This window comes from Papilio machaon, chromosome 19, assembly GCF_912999745.1.
Source record: "Papilio machaon chromosome 19, ilPapMach1.1, whole genome shotgun sequence".
Lineage (NCBI taxonomy): Eukaryota > Metazoa > Arthropoda > Insecta > Lepidoptera > Papilionidae > Papilio > Papilio machaon.
In genome coordinates, this window is record NC_060004.1 from 3,675,057 (window position 1) to 3,702,989 (window position 27,933).

A 27,933-nucleotide genomic window follows, 5' to 3' on the forward strand; every position below is an offset into this window, starting at 1 on the left:
ATTACATTTGCGCGAACTATATTTATTGAATAATTAAATCATTCATACTGTCAATGTCAAAGTATACTTAACGTGTACTATTTCTAATCATACTTCATCCTCTTTTTATTCACAAACAAATCGCTAAATCGAGTATCACATGTGTTAAAAAAATATACAATAAAAACAAACCACAGACTCGCAGCGGCAGTAAATCTAAATTTAGAATTTTTAAAGCCGAGAAATAAATTCTAGATATATAATATCTATTACCATTGAAAAATTTGTACATTAAATCACAAAACACTGAATTTTTCAGCCACGCTATATCACACATAAACCGTTCACACAATGCAAGACTACCATAGACAATATATTTCTATGAATAGATTACTGCGAGTCTTACCAAAAACTTGCAAATCTGTCTATAGTACTTATATCAATATATATAGCATAGACAATATAGAACTTCCTTAGTGTGAATTTTACCGGTTTCAGGTACCATAGACAATATAGAAGTTTTATAGACAATTACTTTTGCAAGCAACTATAGATACCGTAGATAATATAGTATTTCTAAACTACCAGTGTTACCAGCTTGTACAACTATAGTCCGTGCGATATCGATGGCGAGAGTTTCTCTCTGTTCTTTGCGCGTGCGCATTGCGAGTTGCTGGCAGTGTTGAGAGAGCCAGACCAGTCCGCCAACGTCGGCATCGACTTGTAGAACTTGCTCGACGTCCTGTTGAACACTGGGAGAAGTTCGTTTGCTTCATTCGATAACGCCTGCAAAAAGATTTTAATAATATTAGCTATTATTGTCAGCTGGATAAACTTTTTAAATATTCGTCTAACTGTGGTTTTCTGAGACCGAAATTCCCGTTTAAAACATATTGTTATCTCTGTTTTGTCAAAGATAATGACAGGGATGAAGATCCGTTTTATACAGAGATTTTGGTCTCGGAAACCAACGGTAAGGCAGTGCTAAAGCAATAAAAATTACGACTGAGTATCGGCTGGAAAAGAATCACGCTTTAATACGAGACAGGCTGGATAATAAGTAAGGCGAGATTTAAACAAAATTATATAATATAAATAGTTATATTATAAATTGACGGTGTTAGAAATCTCATGACCTTATGCATTTATAATGTACTATCTGTCGCCCGCGACTCCGTCCGCACGGAATTAAAAAAAAAACATAATAATAAACTTATGTGTTCTTCCAAATTATGATCTACATCTATGCTAAATTTCACTAAGATCAGTTAAGCCGTTCTGGAGATACCTTCAAACAAACAAACATCCATCCATCCAAACATTTGCATTTATAATATTAGCAAGATTTACTTTGATAAGTATGTTTTTTATTAACTTTATAACAGCTAAGTGGATAAATAAGAATTATAAACTTCAATTACAACTCAAATATTTTCATATCAACGAGTAAACCGCTTTATAGATAAGTTAAGAAAGGAATTATCAATAGGCATATTTGTTTAAATTGTCAATATCAGTTTAACCTTGACGGTTATTTCTGACAAGGATCATCTAGTTATAGATAGTCGTAAAAACGTTACGTACTATTACAATGTCATTCCATATTTCCCTATAAAATATTTCAAGGTGAATACCCGGCTATAACAACAGAACCCGGATGAACGCAACATCGGTTATAGTAATTTTCAGATAATTTGGAGGCTCGCGCGAGTATAAACACAATTTTACGTGTGTTGGAGTGTGGGAGGACACTGCGTAGCGCGCACTTGACCTTGGACTGCCAAGATATTTGTAAACAACTATACAAAGATTACTACTGAATACTACCTATTTAACAGATTCGAGATTGTATTTCACATTTCTTATATACTACTTCATCATTTGTACAACTAACCTATAAAACTATTTACTTGATACATTCGCGAGAACAATTCTAGTACATTCCAATGCTCTGTTTATTTTGCTAACACAAGAAGTGTGGGAGATTTCGTCTTATCAGTGACAAAGTTAATTAGGGGCAATGTTCTCTGATAATAACATGTTTACTTTGAACGTGAAACAGTAGCAAAAAAACACGTATTCATTTTCACTTGTTAAACTTAAAACACACTTGTTAACTGCCAGAGTTAAAATGCTATAAGAAATTTAGGCTATCTAAAACTAAAATAGGGAAATTTATTAGAAACTAGCTATCGCTCGCGACCACGTTCGCATGGAATTAAAAATACTTAATAAGTAGCTTATGCGTTCTTCCAGACTATGTTCTACATCTGTGCCAATTTTCATCAAGATCCGTTGAGCCGTTCGGGAGATACTTTCACAAACAACCATCCATCCATCTAAACCAGTGTTTCCCAAAGTGGGCGATAACGCCCCCTTGTGGGGCGATAACGCCCCCTTGGAGGCGTTCGAAACCTAGGAGAGGGCAATAAGAGGCCTAAAAAATGGGGGGCATTGAAATTAATTAAAGTAATGAAATTGTGGTTTTTAAGTTTTAGGGCTGAATAAAAATTAGGGGCGCTCTGAAATATAATTGATTTTCAAAGGGGGCGGTGAAAGAAATAAGTTTGACAATCACTGATCTAAACATTCGCATTTATAATATTAGTACGGAATTAAGGACTAACATAACAGAAAAATAATGAGAGCGTGTAATAAAAAATCAAGTTAGTTGTATGAAGATTTTCTTCTGTCTTACACAACATCTTTACAATTCTGTTTTGCTAGTGTTGTTTACAGCTCGTTATGAAATATAAACCGCGGACATATTTGCTCGTGTATACTGCAATTAATCCTAGTAAGTGTACAAGTTTTGTATTTTCTGGTATCAGGCAGAAAGAGCGGTAAATATAGCTATCCTTTTCTAAATATTTTTGTCTGTGTGCACTCACCTTAAGATATATGACGGCGTCAGTGCCGTATCCTTCACATGACATGAGCACCAGGTCGCCGTGGAAGTACCTCGCGTACAGCCTCGATATCGGCAATCCGTACCCGTAACCTAGCGACAGAGAATAACTTAAGTAACTAGAAAGAAGTAAAGATTTTTACCATCGCATACTTGTATCTTCATTTTGTTAGTGGTTTTCTATTTTATCTATGACCAAACCAATATTCGAATGCAATCGAATATGAAAATCTAACTATCTTCTTAGCGAGTTCACTTTAGTGTTAAAATAATTATATATCAGAAAAAATAACACACATAAGAGGTGCTAGTCAAATCAAATGACTTAGGAATAGAAGTAAAATGCTTTGATAGCAATATTAATTTAAAATCTCAGATAATCTTGTATCAATTAACATCAAGTTTTCTAGTTACAGATCTTACTGAAATAAAACAGCCTGTATTTTAATGAATTAAAAACGTTTCCTAAAAAAGACAATCATTTCCTTCAATAGTATAAAAATATTTGTTACAATATTCAATCAATCAACGACAAAGTTTTAATATATCATAATACACTGCAGCGTGCAATAGCAATAATGTTTAACTATTACAATATCACGTATATTTAAGTAATAAAATGAATATTTACATAACAATTTATATACACTGTATATTTATGTACAAAACAATGATAATAAATAGTATACGTCATCAGATAAACTTTTTATTACATTACATTCATATTATTTGTTATTTTGTTGACAATGAAGGTCATTTTACTGATTTTGTTTATCTGTATCACATAAAACTGAGCTAAATGCTAGCGAGAATAATTTTTCATACAAAAGTATTTGTTTTATGACATTTATTTAAATTAAAATACTTCGATCACAGCGTTCTTTCTGATATAGAGGTGACATACTAATTAGCTACTACTTTCTAATCTCTATTTCCATATTCCCTTTCTCAGCTCAACAAAAAACAAAACTTTAACTAATCTAGTTATTTATTGCCTATCTTTATGAAAACTAATAGCCACGTAACATGAGCTTAAATTCTGATATTTAAAAATAAACGATTTCATACATACTGTCAACTAACACGACTGACAAATCAATACGACAACTTTTTGTCCAACTAATTTAAAAGGGTAATGTTTATTTCAAGTATGTAAGTATGTTTTTTTTGTGTTGTATTCCTGTATAATACTTACCAGCCAGCGGTACGGTGTGTGAATCAGATTTGGAGGGCTGCGGCGCCGTGCTGTACATGTACTTGAAGAGGAGATCTGACACGCTGCGCGGGATGCCGCCCCCTCGGTCCGACATCTATGAACATTGCTCCATGATTATATTTAGCAATGGTTATAGCCCTTTTAGCGCCGAGATTTCTACCGCGCCCTCTTTTTTCACTATGCCTTTAAGAGACCCAAGGGTGCCCTTTTCTGTCCACCGCCCTGGAGGAGCCCAACCTCGCCCTACCCTAACACCGGCACTGATTGTAATCATTATTGCAAACTAGAAATTACATAAAAAAAACTATAAACCCAGCTAACTATGACACTGAGAGTTAAGACAAATCGAAGGCACATTTTATTTCAAAATTAATCAAGCTGTTAAGCTACAAAAGGTAAATTTCCAGTCCCTCAGGTAACTCTCCTGTCAGTCTGGGAAAAAACATATATGTAGATCACGATGTTACCGTAAGTTTTGACTGTAGTGACACATGTTGTTATCCCTTAACTTTTCCAACAATATCGAGATAAAGATTGTGTCAACGCAAATGCCTCGGCAATAGAAAGTCGAAAGCCACAGTTATCTCTCATTTGTTTGATGTATTACGAAGGTTTTAGATATGTAATACTTATCCTAACCACACTACAAAAAAAATAAAGTAAAAATAAATATGTTTTTTTCATGAACTCAATTTTACCCTTTATCGATAATATGTCAGACATACAACATAACAAATTTTTATTAAACCAACAAACTTTAAATATGTAAATGTCAATTGTAAAAGCGACAATCAATTTGATTTAAGATAGTAATAAGAGTGTAAACAAAGTGATTACACTAAATCATACAAAATACATTTTCTAGGAAACAGTCACAAACCGTTTTATCATCGTATATTTTTAGCACATTTCAACGTCATACAAATACGTTTTGTATGAATTAAATACGCCATTTGATATCTATATAAATAATATCTATGCATTAATACGTGATGCAAAACATTGCACCACTTTTTTAAAAATATCGCCAACGGATAAACATGTAATTTGATATACTGAAGTGCGTAGAAGCATTAATAAAAAATAAAGCTTTTTTATTATGAATTGAGGTCGAATTTAGGTCAATGGGCGACCACTAGTATGAATAAAGGTATTAATAGTAAGAGAAAGTATCCATGACTTACAGCCACACAAGAGTAGAGTTTAATTGTCCTCTAAGTGTAGATTAAGTATGAGTTACGCTAAGAGACAGCATCACTCTGAGTAGGCAGTTAGATGTATGCAATGTAATTTAATACATTCAGTGTAACACTGAAGATATAATTGTTTATTTTTTACCTTGTAGTCATGAATTAATTACAACAAATTTCGAATTAATTAAGCTTAGTATGTAATGTATTATGTTGTAATTAACAAATATCAAAATACTTTAAATTAAAATTGTTTAACTTTAAAATTAATTAAAGATTAACACGAAAAATTTGCAAGAATGTATTCTTAACGTCGTCGAAAAAAATTGTATTAGATTTGTACAGCAGCGCCCCATCGGATATAAAGTACAATCTCATACACATTTTATTACGAAAACTTTCTCGCAAATTTTCTTGTTAGACCCCAGATGGTTGTCATTACCGCTAGTCGAATTAAACGACTAAAAAGTATACAAGTAAATTAGGTCAAAATGATAACAAGGACATTGGCTATGCATTGAATAAACAGATGTCAGAGTCGTATAAATGATCTCAATGAATAACGACGTACGACTGAGGCGTGATGTTGCTTATTATCACTTCATTTTGATAAAATTATAAACCAGCATTGACATCATTGACACGTAACGTAACTTTGCAACTAGCTTTGATAATAAACAAAAAAAATCGAGTTTAAAGAAAAACGATCAAAATAAAACAAAAACTATAGACCACTTGTTGTCGTCCGCGACTCCGTCCGCGCGAAAATAAAAAAAAACGTAGTAAGTAGCCTATATGTTCTTCCGGACTATGTTCTACATCTACGCCAAATTTCAAAAAGACTCGTTGAAACGTTTCGGAGATACCTTCAAACAAACATCCATCCATCCATCGAAACATTCCCATTTACAATATTAGTAAGATTAAAAATATTAAATATACAGAATTTTATATAACGGTTTATCTCTCAGTGGAAACTATTATTCTTATAATATTCCAAGAGTTAGTTAGTTAGTTTATACTAGAAAGTTTGCGTAATTACATCAAGGTAATAGGGTTGTCAATTGTGTAGAACACAACAGTGTTTTCCACACAGTTGACAACCCTACTAAGTCCTTGGGTAATTATTTATTTATTGATTAATGAGATGTATTCATAATATTGTGTATTGTTGAGTGTTCACAATAGTATGTGGTAAACATACAATGAGCTGTTAATGATCTGATGATAATCTAAATATCAAAAATCCATTATAATTCGAAAATAATTACTTAACTATAGCTTTCGACTGCTGCACTTGTAATGTTGTGTCTGTTTAGTGATATAGAATGAAAGGGTTTAACAGTGGTAGATCCCGCAACAACAATATTTGTTGGGTGCACGAATTGGCCGGGTCTACCTGTGTAATACCACAACCACACAGAAGACAGACGTGAAGTGGAAGCAATTCCGCGTTTCGTCTGATGAGTGTGGTACCGGAGGCCTAATTTTAGTCCTTTTTCTCTTCCCACCCTTTTCTTATTAGGAAAGGATGGGAAGGGGAAGTGGATTTGTCGGAAGAGGGGACACATAGGAAAGCGAAATATCCTCTTTCTGTGCGTCCCCTTCTCCGATGATTAAAGGTCGGCAACGCATCTGCATTTGCGGATGTCTATGGGCAACGGTCGCCTCGCTATTGCGGCGAATCCAGGTGGCCGTTTGCTTTAGTCTAAGATCCCGCTGCAGGATTGGTGCGCTCATCGACTTTTTGTTTAAAACCAAATTTTTATGTTTATTTATAGTTAAGAGAATATATATTTACTAGGGTGCCTATCAAAATTTGGCCGCCATTATTTTTTTTAAAATTATTTTTAATTGATTTTTGGTAAAAAATTTCGTTTATTTATTTTTTAAATAAAATAACGTCTACATAACGGTAATTAATATCAAGATTCTAAAAAATCACGGTTGCCGTTGCGCACCTGGCCGCACCTCTTTGCAGCCAGGTGTAAACAGGTACGATTTCGATAAATTTATACGTTTATAACCTATTTTTATTAATTATATGTCAAATTAAAGCTAATTTTTTTCTATTAATTATCATATAAAGTTGCTTAATTAAATCTGGCCGCAAATAAGGGTTACTGGCTGTTAAAGATAATAAATATTTAAGGTAGAATGAAAGAGAGTTAGCGCGTAACATCATTTGTCAGACGAGGACAGCGATTGCCGGCTGTGCGACGCTTTTAAGCCATTGCGCATGCGTCGAACGTTAGTGTTCTCAACCACCGGGGAGTAATAGAGACGACTTATAATAAATACTCCAAAAAATATGTAATTTTTTTCAAAATGACAAATTTAAAAATTGCAACAAAAAATTAATATTGATTTGATATATCGACGGTCTAGTTAGGAATTTGTCTAACTCCTTATTTTTTAGAGGGTGATTTTTTTAACATTTTGATGAAGCAATAATCCAATTACAAATTATTTGAATTATTCAAACTTAAATATTATATCTCTATTAGATATAAATAATTTTAAATGTTTTTTTAAAATGATAATAAATTTTGAAGTAATTGTTTTTTTCGTACAAATAAAAGATTCTCTAAAAAGGAGTTAGATAATTTGCTAATTAGAACGTCGATATTTAATATTCATTTAAAAAATTTTATTAGATTTTATTCAAGTATTTAATTGTCCTCGTCTGACAAATGATGTTACGCGCTAACTCTCTTTCACTCTACCTTAAATATTTATTATCTTTAACAGCCAGTAACCCTTATTTGCGGCCAGATTTAATTAAGCAACTTTATATGATAATTAATAGAAAAAAATTAGCTTTAATTTGACATATAATTAATAAAAATAGGTTATAAACGTATAAATTTATCGAAATCATACCTGTTTACACCTGGCTGCAAAGAGGTGCGGCCAGGTGCGCAACGGCAACCGTGATTTTTTAGAATCTTGATATTAATTACCGTTATGTAGACGTTATTTTATTTAAAAAATAAATAAACGAAATTTTTTACCAAAAATCAATTAAAAATAATTTAAAAAAAAATAATGGCGGCCAAATTTTGATAGGCACCCTAGTAAATATATATTGTCTTAACTATAAATAGACATAAAAAATTGGTTTTAAACAAAAAGTCGATGAGCACACCAATCCTGCAGCGGGATCTTAGACTACTTGTTTCCACCTTATGATATAAAAAAAGGGATGACAATATGTGTGACTTGGGTAATACCAACCTTAACTGAGATGTCCTCTTTGCCCGATACTAAATTCACTTGTATAGGTGGAGGTGCATTTTCGTGACACTCCATAACAGCACGCATCGCGTTCTTGAAGAGTTCAAACAGCATGTGGTAGAGATGTGAAGGCACATAGATTATAGGCATCGGACTGTCTGAGGCCACTGAAAACAACAATAAAGGTAGATGGAACACTCTTATAAAATGTTATTTTCTATTTTATAATGGACGCACTAAAAATAAAATTAAAACTGTGATAGAGCCACTATTACGATCTGTAGTATGTGAGACACTAGTAGAAGCTGTCAGACTATACCTATTATTCAACGGTGGCCACAAAAATCGCCTTTACATTCTATAAAAATGAATTCTTACCTCCATTCTGCAATAGTTCAAGTTCAGGTGATGCGAGGTAATACCGGTCGCATAGGAAGCGAGCGTTCTCGTACGCATCTCGTACGACCGCGGCTACGTCGCACGCTGGATCTATAGAGCCGATGTGCCGGCCGCCACAACCCATACCATTTACTGATGCTTGTCTTGCGCCCATTTGTTCGCCGAAGAGGAGAGCTATAAGAAACCATTATTTATTCGTAGTTGAACCGATATATGTTATTTTGCATTTGTTTGTCTGTTATATGGCTAATATGTAGGTTACATTGTTGTTTATAATATCTTACTACTATTATAAATGCAAAAGTTTAGATGGATGGATGGATGTTTGTTTGAAGATATCTCCGGAACAGTTGACCGGATCTTGATGAAATTTGGCACAGATGTAGAATAATCTGGAAGAACACAAAAGCTACTTATTGAGTGTTTTTTAATACCGCGCGGATGGAGTCGAGGGCAAAAGCTAAAAATTTTATAAAGAGTGATTTCTATAAAATCTCTTCACGACATAAATGCGATAAGATTTGGCAAGAGACCAATCTTAGTGGCTTAATAGTGTAACTTTTACATATTTTTTTCTAATGTAGTATTTCCAAACCGATACACAATTTTAAATCTTGACTGTTCGCAATCATATAATCAGCTATGTTATTCGTAAAATCTCAATCAACTTTATTATTATTTAAGGAAGTTTCTAGTTGTGGAATATCCGCAGCATTAGCAATGAGTGCAAAAGTAACCAATGCGGAATAATTTGCATTAAGGACACGCAACATAGGAAGTGAAACAATAGGAAGTATATGATTACTAAACGTTCTGATCACGTGGAAAATGTCTATGGATGTATACTAGGACAAGGGTTGGCCTTGTAAAAGTGGACCTACTATAGCTATGGTTGTCTGACTTTAATATATTGAGTATTTTATTAGAAATAGACAAAAAATTATATATCTAAGTACTGGTGTTTTATTTAACTACCTACTCTAAATTATAATTCGAAAACATTACGATGGCTCTCGGTTGCTGCACTTGTGTTAACATTGTTGTAGACAGATAGAATGAAAGGCATGACAACCTGTGTGTTGTGTGACTTGGGTAATACCAAAAATTGGTATATTTAAGTACTGGTGTTCTATTAAACTACTCTAAATTAATACTTTTTGTATGTTAAAATAGAATTAACACAATAACATCCTTTCCAATTGTGACACTTTTACAAGATTTTCGCGACTCAATAATGGAAAACAGGTTTATAGGCAATTAAGTATCCAATATAACAGCAGAACATTGACAATATCGATCTATAAATTGGTATTCCGGCGACGGCTTACGACCGAAAGCGTTTTTACTTAGATTTCTTACTTTGACCTCGTTCTTATAATGCTTTTGGGACGCAGACATGTTTAGAGTGAAGGACAAAAAAGTTTGTTGAACTTATAGATCAATAATGTAACATAGTACAAGTGTAATGAGAAAGTTTAAAAACAAAAAAATAGTGCCATCTTTCTCTTTTCCTGAAATAAAACATAGACACCAATTGTAAAAGTGTTTCGGCAGTGGATGTTACACATAGCATCACAATCTATCAATAATTATATTACTCGTAAGAAACAAAAACACTTACTATGTTGATTGATGAGCATCCTAATCGATATTCGACTCATATAAAATCGATCCAAGAAGTATTGTATCGAGTTCTCAGTGCCGGGATCGACTTCGTGCGACTCCTTCAGCTCGAGGACGCCCTGCGCCATCGTCTGTACGACATCAGCGTGTCTGTTGCGGATGTGCACCAATCTCTCACAGAACCTGTCCAATATTGACGATCTGAGACACGAAAGTTCAATGAAAGAATTGAAAAGCAAATTTGTTACTTAAGCAAAATTTTGAAAGACACGATGCTTTACGGGCTATAAGGACAGTCGAGGTCATTTAATATTATGCGCTTGCGCATGCAAACAAATTTCGTCTCAGGAGTGCTTTTCCAAGACAATGGCAGATAAATACATTTTACCTTCATATACCACATTTTCTGAACTCCAGAGTGATGAATAAAGAAATAAAATTATATAAAGTTGAGTGTCTTTTTCCATTAAATAATTGTTTTACATTAACATACTCCTACGAAATGTAAGTTTGCACTCTACTATGTTGCTTATGTCTTATAGCTATAAAATAAAACCTAAAGAAGCATCGTGAAAGTCGTAAGTCAAGAGAAGTTATTGAGCATTGTGTACACATAGTTATTGACACACAAAGAGCTATAAAAAGAACGTTGTGACGCTTTGGCTTAAAAGCTTCCGTCTCTATTGCATAGCTGTTTATACCCAACATCAACTGTGGGAATGTAAACTCTGGACTGGACTATCTATCACTTATAGCAATCTACATTATAAGTGTTAATTAAATTGTTTTTTTGGTAATAAAAAAAATTAACCAATTTTGATATCTACAATTTATTTGCAAATAAATTGGTTCATTACTTACTGACTTAAGATAGACGGTTCTGGCTCCATCTTCTCAAACTGTATGATCTCCTCGAACGACCGCTCATACCACTGGTTCACCATGCCCACTGACGGCATCCGGAGTAGGTTCTCAGGGAGTAAAGCTATCTCTTTCATTATGTTAGCCAACCTATTAAACAAGAAATAATTCTTTTATATTTGTCTTCTATATAAGTTAAATCTATGTATGTATGGACTGGACTAACCACTGGACAGATTTTTATGAAACTGTAAAAGGGGAAAAACAGTCATATGGCACCAGAGAATATTTGTGCCATAAAAATATTTAAAAAAAAAATGATTTATGAAACTATTTGGCTATAGTCCAAAATGATGTTTTTTTAATTATCTTGAGTTTTGATACTATTGACTTTAGCATTGATACGCATGCCGGCTCCATCTATCAAACAAATAGTTATTGAGAATGAAATCTATACCCAAGAGTAGACTTTTAACTTCATGATGAAAGTTCCGATTCATGATGATGATGATGATGATGTAATCCCGGCCGATATCGGCCACGGCGACTGTCTTCAGCTCCGGTTTTGACGTTGGTGTGCTCGCATGTGGCTTATGTAGCCAATTTTGTTTGCGATTCAATCACATCAATGTCTATCTATCCATCTTTGCGATATATGTATACGTTTATTGATAGATACAACGAACAGTTCGCAATATAACAGGTTATTGCAAAAAATTACCTAGTTCAATCTTGACATGATTTCGAAAGTTGTCTATATTTAGTTTGACGATAAATATTGTATACATATATTTAATAATGTTTCTTTTATTATAAGCTCGAATATCCTCGTTTAGGCTTTTGTGTTAAAGTTTTACCACGCTTAAAATTATCTAAGGAGTATAAATGCAATCTAAAATAATAGAACTTATATGAGCAAAGTAGATAAGTATGTGCCCCACATTCGAACAGCCAGATATAAAACAGCGCTGCGGGCTTTAATGTACGGTGATATTGTGATAACCAGGTAATAACTGCAGAACCGGTTCGTTTATGTACAGAAACAAAGGAAGATTATTTTACACTAATTTACTTGAAATTATAATTCTGTAAAATAAAACCATAACCGTGTAATTATAAGTGTATAATAGGAAATACAAAAGTATTATGGTTAAAATTACGTGCATTTACGATTACTTGCAACAGTTATACATTACTTCGTTATTTTTATCTCTTACCGAATGTCTTAATTGACTTGGTGCGTTAACATAATTGTTTAGTAATTACAAAGCAACAGACGTAATCTTAGTTATTACGATATACTTTTAAATATAACACACATACAGTGCACGCATGTAAAAAGGTGAGGGAAAAGGTACCACCCTCTTTCACGACATTGTAGATTCATCGTTGTAGATATTTAGAGTGCATCCATCCGCACGGGCGCTTTTTCAACTCGCCGTTAAAACACGGCGTTGGCGGCTCTCTAGTGTTGAACGCTTTCAAATCTCTCTTGTTTCCTTCGTCGAGTGTTCAAAATGCAATACGACGCGATCAAAAAGAGTCGCGTTTTAAAAGCGCTGCCTTATGAACATAGACACATGGAAATGCATTTGTTCTATTTGAACGCTTTTTTAGCCCCCGTTGAAGCACGCGTCCGAATAGGGGCTTATGGTACCGCTAATTACATTATGTCACGTGCTTATATGTATATAGTTTTCATTGTCGTATAAATGCACACTAGTTTATGAAATTTTGTATTTATTCATACATGTGTCATTTCTGGAAATGTAATAAACACTTGACTGAAACCGGATATGAATTAACCTTGGTCACTATCATGATAAACTTCAAAGTACACTGTTTCATGAATTGATGATTGATAACAATGATTAAGTTAGCGCGCAATGTATCTCGCGATAATTTCAAGGTTCAGGTCGTCAAACTACGGAGGATAGATCGTATCGACCTCTCAAAGACATATTTACGTGTGCTAACGATCTGTGTCATGGCTAGTCGATACCTGACACCCGAGTTTACACTTTATACATTACTAAATGTCGCGCGCGACTCCGTCCGCGCTGAATTAAAAAATAATAAGTAGCCTCTATGTTCTTCCTGACTATGATCTACATCTGTGCCAAATTTCAACAAGATCCGTTTAGTGGTTCCGGAGATACCTTCTAACAAATAAACATCGATCCATCCATCTGAACTTTCGGATTTATAACTTTAGTATGAAGTGCGTCTCTCAAAGTGTATCAAATCGATTGATTAATAAACCCGCTGTATACTCTATGATAATAAGGAGTACAATATTATTCGAAAACAGCACATTCTTCAAAATCGGCCAAACTGTTCAAGATGAAGATAAATTATACTGAAAAGATATTAAAAAGAAATGATAGTGTAATTGGATTGTGTAAATTTTCATCTCAAGTCGTCTGGTACTCGATGTCAGATAACTCTATTAAATTAGGACTATGTTGTTACGATAAACTGACACTGACCGAAACGAAGTTGACATAAAACATAGAAAAAAATGTTATTCTGTCGTAAAGTATGTATCTATAAATATTTGAAAGACCGAAATAAATAATTTGGCGCTGTTGAAAAATAATGAAACAATTATTTGGCGCGATCTCTTTTAATTTGAGTCGTCTAATACCTACGCATTCATTTAGCTTAATATGTCAAATCGGTACTGGTGGGAACTTTCCTTGCATTTATTTCTTACTCGACGAAATCTCACTAGTTTCTAGAATTCGTTACAATAAACAGATACCCAAATAGTAACGCTACATTTGTCTCCATTTCATTTTCATCCTTAACTTTCATGTAATAATAATTTGATTTTTACATGATATAGGTCGATTTGAGGTGATCTTAACTTACTAATATTATAAATTCGAAAGTTTAGATGAATAGATGGATTTTTGTTATTACGTTTCTCCAGAACAGCGAAACGGATCCCGTTGAAATTCGGTGTAGATATAAAACATAGCTTGGAAAAACACATAGTCTGCTAATTATCCTTTAATACCGCGCGGATGTAGTCGCGTGCGACAGCTAGTGTGCCAAGAGATTACTTTAAACACCAAACCTAAAAAAACAATATCTGCACAACGGTATTTCTGAAACTCGGATTGACTAGACAAACTTATCGATATCGTTCGTACAATTTTGACAGATTCGTTTCTTTGTGTGAACTGAACATTGACCCACGGAGACCTTGCGAACCTGGCTCGATGCCAGCACGAAAGTGGATATTAAAGAAATTATTAACCTCACTGGTAATTCCTTCCTCAAGAACAGGTATGACTTCCTCTCGCAAGCATTTAGACCTGTAACAAGGAAAAATTCACTTTTAAAGTTGTTTACAGTTTCGGTGGTCAAACCAAACAGTATATTTACAAACGTTTTATAAATGAACAACACTTCCTTATTCCAGAGTTTATTTACGTTACAGTGACGCTGCTTATTGAGACTGAGGTTATTACTTCGGTCATATAAACTTCGGAGAAAAGGAGCATCATGATCACAATTATCGCTTTTTTTTTTAATTTGATTTAAATTTACTCTATCTAAAATACGCAATAGCAATCAAAAAACATGATCAACATTTAGAAGGCGATCGAATAATTTTTGTACTCCGTATTTAGTCAGATGTGATAAATAATAACTGATCAGCCATATAAACCTTAAAGCGCACTCCAGTCAGATTTCCGAGTCGACGGCTCAGAAAATCAATGTCGCATCGTTTGTACGTGGGTGTTGCGGTAATTGAAATTCTATCTACAGCTGAACTGAGAAACCGCAATGCCTAGTAGATGAGGTTACTGGGTCGAGAAGATTCTCTTTAGCGATATGAAAAAAACATCAAGTGTTATTTTTTCATAAAATCATAATTAAGTGGATTTTTTAATTATTACACAAAGAAACACTACCATATCGGTCTAGGCCTTCCCCAAGGAGCACAACAAAGCTCGATAACTTATCGTCCTCATCAAAAACATTCTGTATAACTATGGAAACTATACCTACATTGTGTCGTCTACATTTACTAACAATAACAACAACAACATTGTTGTAACCTGATCTTCTTAGTATTATTAGTTCTAGGCAACGTTCAATAGTGTTGATAATATGAACCACAATGTTGAATTAATAAGGATACGACGCGACAAATTACGTAAATTGCATATTGTCTACAATAAATTTGAATGCAAACTATACGCAAACCCTTACTGCCGATGGAATGAATAAACAAAGAGCGCATTGATTGCAGTAGTAACCGGTTCATCGTCCACGAAACCAGTTTTAATTTCGTATTTCAACATGTTCCAGTTACTTTAATATGGTAGTGGACGGGTTGTCACGCGTGACACAAACGTTTTGGCAGATCACATGATGTAGTGTACGCAAGTATACCATAAATGTTCCCAGTTAAATGAATTATTATTTAGTACCATTTTATTTCGTTGGTGCCAAAGCTTAAATGGTATTTATCTTACCTATAGTATAATTAGAATCACATATAGAATTCCATTTTCACACATTTAAGACACTAAACAAATCTAATTAACAAAGAGCCATAACCATCAAATGGAAAAACAAAGACTTAACACAACAAGAGACGTAGTATATGACAAACATTTGCTCAAGTATTCAAACATAGACAAACACAGTGCAAAGTCCACGAGTTTTATGAATCAACAGCTGATCGGACTTTGACACCAATCTCTTATTTATAAACAACTGCGTCCTTCGCGTCTAGACATCCAAAAATATTTGCATAACAAGTAATATTTCAAGACAATTAATTTATATTTTGAATTCAGGGCACTATTTATAACTCAAGAACGGCTGAATCGATTTCAATGAAAATTGGTGGGCAGGTTAGAACCAGAAAACGGACATAGGATAATTTTTACCCCGTTTTCTATTTTTTATTCCGCGCGGACGGAGTCGCGGGTAAAAGCTAGTATATAATAAAGAAAGAATTCATAATGGCCCACCTGATGTTACATGAAATATAAAACAAAATAAATATCTGAGTGTTGAAGTCGTTATGCTAACCATAAGTAGTATTAACGCTAGCCAAGTAGAGATTATAAAATACCGACCACTTTCTCTTTCAAAAATTTAACAATGCTTTTAAAATTAATATGGCAATAATAAAAGCAAAGGCCACAGTTTAACGATCTGAGTTTGACCGTGAACATTGACTGGTCTCAGAGGCCGATGTAAAGGCAAAAATATGCTACAGGGCGAAACTTTTGGGTACCAACAGGAAAAACCTTCAAGTCTAGTGTTTTCGTGAAAATTTCAATGTCATATTATGTGTACATGGGTAGTTATTATTGAATCGGATACATCCTTTAAGTCACAACAAATGTGATTAACAACTAAGCGAAGGACATAATTTCTACAACGCACGGATTTCAAGTGAAATGATTTTTTGTTAATTTCAAAACTCTATCATGATTTGTTCCACTATTTTTCCAATCACAATTTTGTTCTATTCAAAAAAAAACTTATTTTTCAAACATACACATATGGTACCTACATTTTGAAGTATTAAACTAGAAATATAATTTACCCATAAATCTAAAAGTTCAAGCAGTTGCATCATTAGTTCAGTTCAATTTGTTGAAGGTTTCATCTGCTTCATACGTAAGTCAGCTTGACCTTATAAAATCGTACCATTTTACTGCATAAATATCGATCATTTTAACAATAATGAGTAATAAACACAAGTTATCTGTAATTTTTTTTCTTAGGGTAAATGATGTATTTCAAGTTACATGAAGATCTGCTAGATGTGGTATTTTCCGTAAGTGACGAAACTCCTAAATATACAATAGCAAAATAACATGTTTCATGCCAAACACGCAATCTAATATTTTCCACGGGATTCAAATAATATTTAATGGGAAACAAAATATCAGTTGATCGTACTACCAAATGTTCAAGATGAATTCTAGAACAGTCGGCACTGACGGAAATTTCTAACCGGTACCAAAGAAAAAATTGTGCTACGTTAAATTTAACTTGCAAATGAAAATAAACAATGTGACGCAGGCGGCAATGAGAATCTAAAAATGTGAACAACATAAATCGCAGGAGAGAACGTACTTTATAATTAACTTTAGCTTATTTTAGAACCCAGGACCTAAAGACTAAAAGGTCGCGTTCAAAACCTAAATTCTCTGGCGGATTTCTATTGGGAGAAGGGTGAATTCTTTACCACCCATCCTAATCATCTTCATACATCCACACCAAATAAGTAATGCAGAAATATACTGTTACAAAATGTTAAGAAATATCCATTAAATTATAGTCACCTATTTCACCTTTCTCTAAACAGGTGTCAAGCAAGGTTAAACAAATATATAGGATACAGAAATAGCTCGTGTCGCTACGTCACTCAACAAATTAACACAATGTTCGAGATTACGCTAGATCACGGCACAACGTCACGCGTGCCAGCTGTTGCCGATCCTGACAGAGTTCAAAGTCCTATATCAAAACAGAAGCTTGGTATTACGTAAAATATGTTAAATAGCTTTCTAAACTCTTCATTCCTAGCATTGCTTGTGAGTATACTAGAACCGAATCTTGTGCAAACAACCTAGAACAGAGTCTAGTGGCTGGTAGTGTATTTTTTAATATACTGGAATGTTCAAAAGAAGTATTAGCTTAAAATACACGAATTCTTATACAACGTAGGATACCTATCCTACTATTACTAGTACCTACTAGTAATCTTAAACTAAGTTTATACAATAAGACTCTTTTCAAAAAAAAATCAGCTGCATATACCTAGGTACAATGAAGCCTGACACAAAGGACAATAAACATGACGACAATTTGATTAATTGATAAGATTATGTTCATGCATTACGCTTGTGATTACCGTGTTTTGGACTATGTCCAAGCAAAAAAAACGTTGCACAGAAACAATTTCTTCACATATGTGGAAGTTTAGTAGCTGGGCTATTAAATAATCAATCCAAATTTGGATAAAAAGTTAAAATTAGCTTTTCATTTTGCATTCAATTTGCAGTAACATATGATAACTGATTGTGTCGTCTCGTGTCGTAGTATCAGGTAAATATTATACCCCTTATAACAATTTAACACTTACGTATATATTTACACTCGATTTAAGTGAATACTCAAGTATAGACAACCACGCCTTCATTACCTTGAGTGGATGCACTTTACAAGATACCGACAAGGACTTATAGTCGAAGATCGATCTAATGACATTTAGATTCCAGTCCATTGCCGTTTCAGTAGTTAATTTAACAAAACTATAATAACCTATATATCTTACAAGAACGTCAAAGAGATCGCAATCTCTTCAATCGATTTTTCTGGCCTACTACATTTAATATACATATGGTTTAAGAACGTACACATAAACATAAATGTACATCGTAAACAAACACATAATACAAGGTCGACTCGAAGGACCATAAACATGTAACGACGTAATTATCACGCTCAATAAATATTAATCCCAGCTTTACAATCGATGAGCGAATCTAAAGTACGAAGGTGTCATGCATTCGTTCTTTTATAAATGCAATAAATAACATGTTAGCTACATGTAAGTACCATAATAATATGGAAGCTATATGTTTGCTACGACATAGATTACCGAGCGCATAATTTTATGACTGTAACAGAAACTTGATTTAAAATGTTGGGAATAAAAAGAATTTCTTTTCATATACTAAACACTTTAGGCACTTAACAAATCGTGCGTCACATCACAGTTAGCTTTAACATAAACAATAACATCGCAAAAACTTCTGAGTATTGCAAAGGTCAAGCGGTCAAAGTCACAATCACACGAAGTTTACGGCCGATGACACATGTTTCGAGAATAAACATTTAGTGGAACATGTTCCAGACCACGTGATACTGCGCACGAAGCCTTCGCCCGCTTCGATATTCGTACGTGTCGATTGTCATATACTCGCTTAAGATTACAGTTTTCGAGGAAGCCAAGAATACGTAATCATCCTAATTGAATTAACAGAACAAGAAGTGCTGTAGTTTATTTGCGACTAAATTTCTTTATTAAAGGAATACACTAAGCATTTTTTATGATTTGAATAAAGTAACAGAACGTCATGTAAAGTTCAAACTCAAAATAAAAAACTCTTTTTTTTTAATTTAATTATTCTACAAATTAATTCATTCTATGCAACAATAGCTTTACTTTATGTGACCTGATAACCTAATAGTAACTTTACATAATTAGTTGTACTTCGGCATGTATTTAAAACGCATTCTTTTTAAATTTAGGTCACCTTCACTCAAATTACAATAGAAAACATTCGACTCTACCTGTAAATATCAATGACTTTTAGTACAACAGTTTAAGCTTCAATATTTTAGTGTTACTTTTTTAATTTAGAGATGGTACAATTTATGTTAAAAAAAAACTACGCACAAAGAAAAACAAAGATGTGTTATAGTAAGTACTGTAATAGATAACAACATTACGTAAGTAGACAATAGGCGGTGAGGCTAAAGTATCGTTCAAGACAAAGATCTCTGATTAAACGACCTCATGCCTACATGTCGTCAAAGATAAAAAAGGCAATCGAAAAGTTAAAATTTGAATAACACTGAGTGTACGAGGTGCTGATAAGTGATTTAAAAAATTACGTTTTTATAAATTTACTGAACAACGAAGTTTATTAATTTGTGTTTATTGCATCAAAAATAAAATTGTGGTAGATGGAATTAAGTTTCTTTAATGGAATACGAGTAAAAAAAATATACTTTAAATTGATTAATTTGCGGAATCTAATTAGTTTTTTTATAAACGTCAATGTTTGCCAACTCCAAAATTAAAAAGTTATTCATTATTCCAAAATCAACTGAATATTCTTAACATTGATAAAATTAAAACACATTTGAAATTTATAAAGTTAAAAATTTTTAATGTCATATATTTTTTGTTATTATTACTTTAACGAGTGAAAAACAAGGAAGAAAATAAAAAGTTCATATTGATTTTTGATAATGTTAATACTTTGTGACGAAATAGGCAGATTAATCAATGATCCTAAATCGTGGCCCAACTTGATTAATAGTGGTTGTTAAAAGACCGCTTACTTGCATAAAGTCTTTCTTAAAATAGTTTCCATTTATATGTCAGTGTTATCGTCTATACTATTATTATTTGGCTACTAAACGAAATCTTTAATCTTCAGTACTTTCATTTTCGAATTCTCATGGTACGGCAACATAGCGACAGACGCAGTCCTTTTGAAGTTATGAGTTAAATTTAACACGGCAATTTTCTTAGGCATCGCCACAATAACTGTGTGTCCGTCTTCTCGCTCCGACACATCGATCTGAATGATAGGACAATTGGATAGAACTGGACAATCGTAGCGCTCGATAAAGTTGAATTGTCTCACAGGTTCTGCATTATACAGGTCGAATATTTCACCTGTATATGGTGCATAATAGATACGTAGAACTCCCCAATTTGATCCCACGAAAACAACGTCGCCGTACATGCGGACCTTAATTATATCACGTAATGGACCATGAGGCAGATTATGATTAAGCACATACATCCATTGGTTATAAATTCTCCAGTCGAGGCTCTCCAGAAAATTATACTTCGATAACTGATCCAATAAACTGGTATCAGAACCCAATGTACATTCTAGAACAAGGTTCTTTCCATTAACAGAGTAAATGCTGCGTTGAAAAGTGAGAATGTGAAGTTTATTACGACTATAACTTAAAGACATGACACCGTCATCTGAATGTTCTAGCCTCTCGCTTGTAAGGTCCTCACGTTTACATTCATAAATATCATCACTTAAAGTAACGTAGTACGTTATTTCATCGATCAGTAAAAAAGTTTTTACATTATCAAACTTTACACAAGGCTCAAAGCGAGGGTTTTGAATGGTCTTGCGTATGATAAAGAGTTGGAGGTTGTAACTCAGAACGACAATCATATCATCATTCTCCATATAACGTAAATATGTTCCTCGAATATCTTCGCGTTTAGCTTTATCTAAAGTCTCAATATGATAATAAACTATACCACCCCTGGTATGGACTCCTATCAAACCATCTCTCAGTATAATGACGTTCGAAATTTCATTACTCAATTCTGAAGCCGAAGCGAATTCGTCCAAATCTTCACGGGCGTAAGCCAGTTTAGACCACAGTTTCAGAGACTTGTAAATATTATACCACAGCAAACCTGGTTTACTTTTATAGCGAGCCATTTGGTAAATGCTCGAAAATTCCGATTTACAGTGCTGTCGCCACAAAGCTTCAGTTTGAATCATACTGTCGACTATTTCTTTCAATCTTATAGACAATTGGCGGCATTTTATCAGCTCTCTTGCAGACAGAAATGAAAAAATGTACACCACGATCTCGGCTGGCAAAGCGCAAAGATGATTATCATCGCCCATTTCGCTGGATCTATTGCATGCATAGTACGCCACTCAAGTTACAAAAAAGTAATTAATTCTACGTTTGTACATGTCGAATTGAGACGCAATCTTTCTATTTAGATAAACCTACAAATTCGTAAATATTGGAAACATATTGACTATTTAGTAGACAATTTTTTTGTAGTTTGACACTCTTGACAAATTTAGTGACGTCTGAGCCTGTCTGATTTGATTGTCTATTACTGCTTGTAATAAAAATTCTGCGTCGAGTCTTTGGCATCTTCGCATTGCAAAAGACAAAAAACGTTTACTTTTTGCAATTTGCCTTTACGTTTTGTCGAATGATGAATAATTTATTAAAAAAAAAACTACGCTAAACATTGTTTATGTATTTAGATGTAGAATAATGTTATCTGTAACGCTTCGTTCTGTAAGACACGGTCGTAACAATAACATATGTGAACTGAGATACACTGTACACACTGATCTAACCTCAAGTTACATTATACTATCGCAGAGCTATCATAAATGTTGTTTAATTAACAAATATGAGCTAAGAGTTTGAACAATTGAATTCTTGAGTGAGGATACTAAACGTATTGCTTTTGTGTTAAAGCCTTTATCGAAAATCCACGATAAACCCAATCCAGTCACAACTTATGATCATAAAGTAAGGAAGCGTTCAAACAACATTTAGTTGTAGTAAATAACTGAGTCACTGCAATTAATTCCTGGAAGGTCGATGAGACCTTTATAAAGCCCGTCCCAATAGTCTAGGTTTGATCAAAACCGACTGTAGAAATAACATTGCTATATAAAAAAAATCGTTGTTACATTTATGTCTGTAGTTCAAGAGTTATCATGTATCAAACATATAGTCAATATTTATTATAAAAAAATGGATATACATTAATAAAGAAAAAAATAGTAGCTCTTAAGTTCCATTTTAATTTTTATTGTCCTTGTATCGTCAATTCGAAGATTCGAGGTTTGTCTCCAATGCGTGTGTGAATTCGTTAAAAAGGTGTGAAAAATATGATGCCATTAAACTATCGTTTAATTATCATGTGATACCTTGAGTTATGATAAATGTCTTTAAAACAAATTATGTATTATGACGGACAGTTTTCATTAACACATGAACTCCTAGTTTCTGGAATACTTTTAGAAGCTTGTACAAAACTACTCAATGATTCACATTATGAAAAATAATGAGTTTTATTTTTAATTTTTAAAGAGTTACAATTAATTAAATAAAGGCAAAGGCACTTATTATCAGTTAATGTCGAAAAAATAAAGGACAAGTATGGAGGATACTGCGCTATCGTACATAAGCTTAAATAACATATTACTTCAGTTTATTTATCAAATCCTTTACCAGATATCTTGAATCGAATTTTGAAAAATATATTACGTCTAGATGAATAGGTAGCAACAGTTCTTATAAAGTCGTGTTATCAAAACGATAATGTTCAACGTCTTAATATTTACTATGACACATGTACAATTACTGTGATTATTACCAGCCTACTTGTTGTTGTGGACTTTGGCACCACATTACAACGCATTTACACTCACGCGCTATTACCACAAAACGTATCAAGCTTAAACAGTTTGTTATTAAAACTACTAGCCGTAATTTTTATGTATATGATAAAATACGAAATATAAAGTCAAAAAACATCTTTTCAATAATTTGGAAGATCAGCTAAGTTCGAAGGTGAACAAATTAAAATAAATAAAATGCGACATTTACTCGATGTTTGACTATTATTAAAAAAATACTAAACCACTTCTACTAGAAATTTAACTAAAACAAGTTTATCGTAACTTTAAAGTAATATCAATTAAACCATAAAGTAAAACCAGAAACCATAACCAGTAGGTATCGAAGTGAGCAATCGGATGTAATAAAATTGATCGTACAAACAGTTTCAAGGTTACACGTAAAGAATTATAAACAACATTCAATTGTTTACGCTATAACGCCAAAGTTAATCACACAATTTCATTTTTTTATTTGTTTTTAGTGATTGAAAAAAATTGATAACACGGTCTCGATATGGGTACATTAAGAAAAATAGATGTAACTAACTGCGTCATTATGAAAGTGCGCATCGAAAATTCGAGGAAAATATCTAGTTGTTTTGACAATTTAATATGTAAATTGGATGACTGTACTGAAGCTTATAGAAAAAGCGTTATGAAACGAATCAGGAAGTTTTTAATACTAATTTCTATGGTATCTATTTCAGTACATTGTATATGGGTTATTTTGTATTTGTTGGCAGAATGTGAATTAACAAAGGAGGAAGTGGGGCGAAGAGCTATTTTAATCCGTCGCTCACGTAACACGGCACTCATTCATAACAGTATTTATAGTTAACTGCTTTAGAGATGGCGCATGATTAGTCGAGTCAACTAATCATAAAAATTTATTGAATATCAAGTGTTAGAAAATATGATAAGATAAGGATTAATTATTATTCTCTTCCCGCCCTTTTCTTATAACGAAAAGATGGGAAGGGGATGTGGATTTATCGGTGGCTTGGACGCATAGGTAGGGGAAATATTAATTTTCTGTGCGTCTGCTCCTTCATCTATTAAAGGTAGGCAACGCATCTACAATTGCGGAGATTTATGGGATGCGGTTGATTCACATTTTCTGCGAATTTAAGTGGCGGCATCTCTTCTACTCTATATAATGTCTTTCCCAAATTTATTTTTGTTATTCTTTACACATTGAATTTTTATTCAACGAATTACTTAAATAACAATATCAAGTCTGAAAAATAATTCGGGCTCATTATTTTATATCCCATCATATCCTCATATTCATATACAATCTATCCTATTTATATTGTACTTGTTGTACTTTCCTGTTCATTAATTAATATTTAACTTGAAATAGAGAAATATCGATAGCAAGTGCAAGAAGAATGTCACATCACTAACTTGTAATGTATAACAACCAGGATGCTCTACATATCTCTGGAGCTGCATCGACATAACATCGACGATTTGCGTCTGACATTGACCCTGAGCTATGGCGTTGAGCCAGGTCGCAGTACATATTTAGCTGCCTTTACTATCTTCTACACTTTCTTACGAAATATAACGAAACTTTATAAAGGCGAGTTGCCACTGTCGCAATACATGTATCATAACAATAAACGCATTTTTTCTTCATTCATTTCCGATTTTTGTATAAAATTTTTTTTAGCGTTTTTGGAACTCTAAAATGAAAAGAGCACCAAGACTCGTGTAAAACACAAATCCGCAATCCTCTAGATCGCGTGCTGCGTTTCTTATGTTTAATTAATAATCTTAATAAGTAAATTAGCAGTAATAAAATTAAATAATAAATTATTTACATACTCATCTGCATCATAAATTATTTTTATTAGTTTTAATACATATGTACATTTTACTAAAAATGTTTCTATACATAGTAATTATTTTAGGATTTCTGTAATTAACACTTATGTATTTATATTGATTTGTATGTCGTGTACAATATGAATTAGTTGTACATTAACTTATGACAATGTGAATGGCCATTAAACCAATAAACTAAGGTAGTACTGTGATTGCAGTTTTGCTTTGAATATGTTACTTACTATTATTTTTTTAGTCTAATGACGAACTATATGATGGATGAGACATACAGTTGTAAATAATATGTTGCACATTCTAAAAGTTAACCAAAAATATATTTTACTTGTGTCGTAAACTATTTCTGTCTATGTAAATGTTTACTTATTTTACACAGGCGCCTGGATGAAGCGCTTTAACGTTACGCAAACATCAAACATAGTTGAGAGATAAACTATATTTCCATGCACATTGCAAATATATTAATAGAATTCACATATACCAGGAATTTGTAAAAAGTTAACAAAGACCAATGACTTGACATTAGGCCCAATATACATTATTCCAATCCAGCAATCAAGTAAGTGCTGGATTACAACTGGAAATATGGAAACCCACCCTGAAACCCAATAGGCGCTTTCCTAAAAACCACCTTGAATCCTGACAGTGTGAAAGACTAATTGACTAAGACTGCACTGCCAAGACATCAACATAAAACGTGTTGAAGTCTCAGTTTTCTTATCAAATTAAAAACGAATAAAACCTTTTAACATTAGTATTTTGACGATACAAATACACTGAGATTTCCAGTGTTCATGCATTAGATGCATTATATTATGTTGTCATTAAAAGACTAATTGTTATGCAAAATCTCGAACAGATTTCCATTGCTGAATACAAAACAGAAAAAAGCTATACTGGTCCAATTTAACGGGATTTACGCAGGTATGAAGTAAAAATTTTACTGCCCTGACCACAAATGATGTAGGACATAAAGTAAAAGACATTGCAATGGTTTTTTGTGTAGAAATGCAAATTATTTTTTTAATGTAATTTTTACACATGCTACTTAAAAAATATCTAATAACTTAGCATAAGGCATAATTTCTTTTCTTTTAATGATTGAATAAAACTAATAATAGAATAAATTAAAATCCTTTTTTACCTACAGCTTTGTATGTATTTGTGCAGTAAAAGTAGGACATATTATATTTATTAGCAGCCAGTTCTGCAAACTGATAACAATATGTTAAGGTTAGATTGTTTTGCTTTGTTTACATTTTATATTAGATAGCCATGAAACTCAATAATGTAAATAACACAAATGGTGTAGAATTTCATAATTTAGTCAAAATGGTTTTTAATTACTTCAAATAGTTATATATGGAGTAGTATAGAAAGATGAAGACTTTCTTTTTGGAATGATTACTCAAATTTGTGATAAAAGAAATTATTAGGGTTCAAGATTTACATAAGTAACTCTAGTACATATTGTATTCCACATTATGGTGATGTACAACAACAGCATAAAAACTAAATTCTAATTCAGTATATTAATGAAAAGGTCAAAATAATAATTAAATGGAAACAAACAGGAAGTTGGCATTTACTTCAATAAAACCATGAAAAAATTTATTTACAGGGGATTGTGTTTAAATGAATCATTCTATGTTTACCACATGTGTGTAAGAATAGAATGTGTTGTAATTAATTTATGCATCAATTTCAACACCCATTAAATTTTTAATATAATTATGATTTAAATACATAAATGTGAGGTAATTTATATTTATTCATACATTTCTACTATTTGGTAACAAGTAAATTAATTATTTATCACTTCTTAAATTATTAAACCTTCTATTGTGAAACTAAAATAGAGTTATTAATAAAAATGATAAGAAGAAATAAAATTTTTAACATTTCATGATTAGTTAAAATGGCTGCTTTGCAATAGAATAAAATAAATTATTTTTAAGTTTTTTAATAAATTATATTTAGTTGTATTTGTTTTAGACTATTGACTCTAGCCCTCAATAACATAAGCTATATATCACTGTAACACAAATTGTAACATAACCATGCAGATGTAATGGAACAAAATATTTACTTACCAAAATCTATAAACTGCTTGATAGAAACCGGCGATGGATTAAATTGGGAATAGAAGTCCAACATTTTCGTAACATTACTGAAAATTGTCCCTGCCAATCTCATTTTGGAAATTATCAATTATCAATATAAGCAAAAACGATAATACTTGAAAATGGCACACCCTAAAATTCACAAATTACTAAAATACATTATTACTTGTATTTTATGGAAAATGATTTAATTTGAAAAAAGTTAATATCACTTTAGTATTTTTCAGATCGCGAAAACGGACCGACAGGCGCAAAAACAGATGCTGAACGAACACAACTCACAACTGACATTTACTGAGATTGACGTATAAATAAAACTGACACTGCGTGCCAAAAACAAAGAGTAAATAAAAATAGCAATACAGAGTGACATAATGTCTCAACTAAGTGAAGCGACGAATCGATTTTTTTGTAAAGCGCCACTTTCGCATTATATGTTATTGTAATGATTTATACCATCTATAGTGCACCAAGCTTATCTGAACCGGTAAGGGAGGCGCTGCTATCGCGATTATTTCCACCAAAATATACATTCTCTTTAGACACAGAAGATGACAACAAATTTAAA

The 27,933-nt window shown here is 32.8% G+C and overlaps 2 protein-coding genes across 3 annotated transcripts; both read right to left on the reverse strand.

Moving 5' to 3' along the window:
- On the reverse strand, positions 1-27,729 carry LOC106715299 (pyruvate dehydrogenase (acetyl-transferring) kinase, mitochondrial). Of its 2 annotated transcripts, none has more exons than XM_014508569.2 (9): positions 27,336-27,729; positions 14,679-14,736; positions 11,414-11,563; positions 10,551-10,753; positions 8,909-9,103; positions 8,531-8,697; positions 4,083-4,197; positions 2,871-2,980; positions 1-765 (listed from the first exon to the last, which is right to left on the reverse strand). In XM_014508569.2, exons 1-9 carry the CDS (start codon positions 27,436-27,438, stop codon positions 586-588), a joined length of 1,281 nt encoding a protein of 426 aa, XP_014364055.1. In that variant the 5' UTR covers positions 27,439-27,729; the 3' UTR covers positions 1-585. The 2 variants fall into 2 exon arrangements, with proteins under 2 accessions (XP_014364055.1, XP_014364056.1); XM_014508570.2 differs by having other exon boundaries at positions 10,551-10,735; positions 27,336-27,728.
- Positions 20,567-22,192, reverse strand: LOC123722076. Its single transcript, XM_045682492.1, has one exon. The coding sequence runs from the start codon at positions 21,862-21,864 to the stop codon at positions 20,608-20,610; it is 1,257 nt and encodes a 418-aa protein (XP_045538448.1). The 5' UTR covers positions 21,865-22,192; the 3' UTR covers positions 20,567-20,607.
- Positions 27,730-27,933: the final 204 nt, after the last annotated feature.

Excerpts from the sequence above, each read along its gene's own strand:
- LOC123722076 (XM_045682492.1), bottom strand. The coding sequence starts at position 21,864 with ATGGGCGATGATAATCATCTTTGCGCTTTGCCAGCCGAGATCGTGGTG.
- LOC106715299 (XM_014508569.2), bottom strand. The coding sequence starts at position 27,438 with ATGAGATTGGCAGGGACAATTTTCAGTAATGTTACGAAAATGTTGGAC. Across the intron at positions 9,104-10,550 it reads GATGCTCATCAATCAACATA|CTCTCCTCTTCGGCGAACAA; the intron begins GTAAGTGTTTTT and ends GGTTTCTTATAG. Across the intron at positions 2,981-4,082 it reads ACACACCGTACCGCTGGCTG|GTTACGGGTACGGATTGCCG; the intron begins GTAAGTATTATA and ends CTCTGTCGCTAG.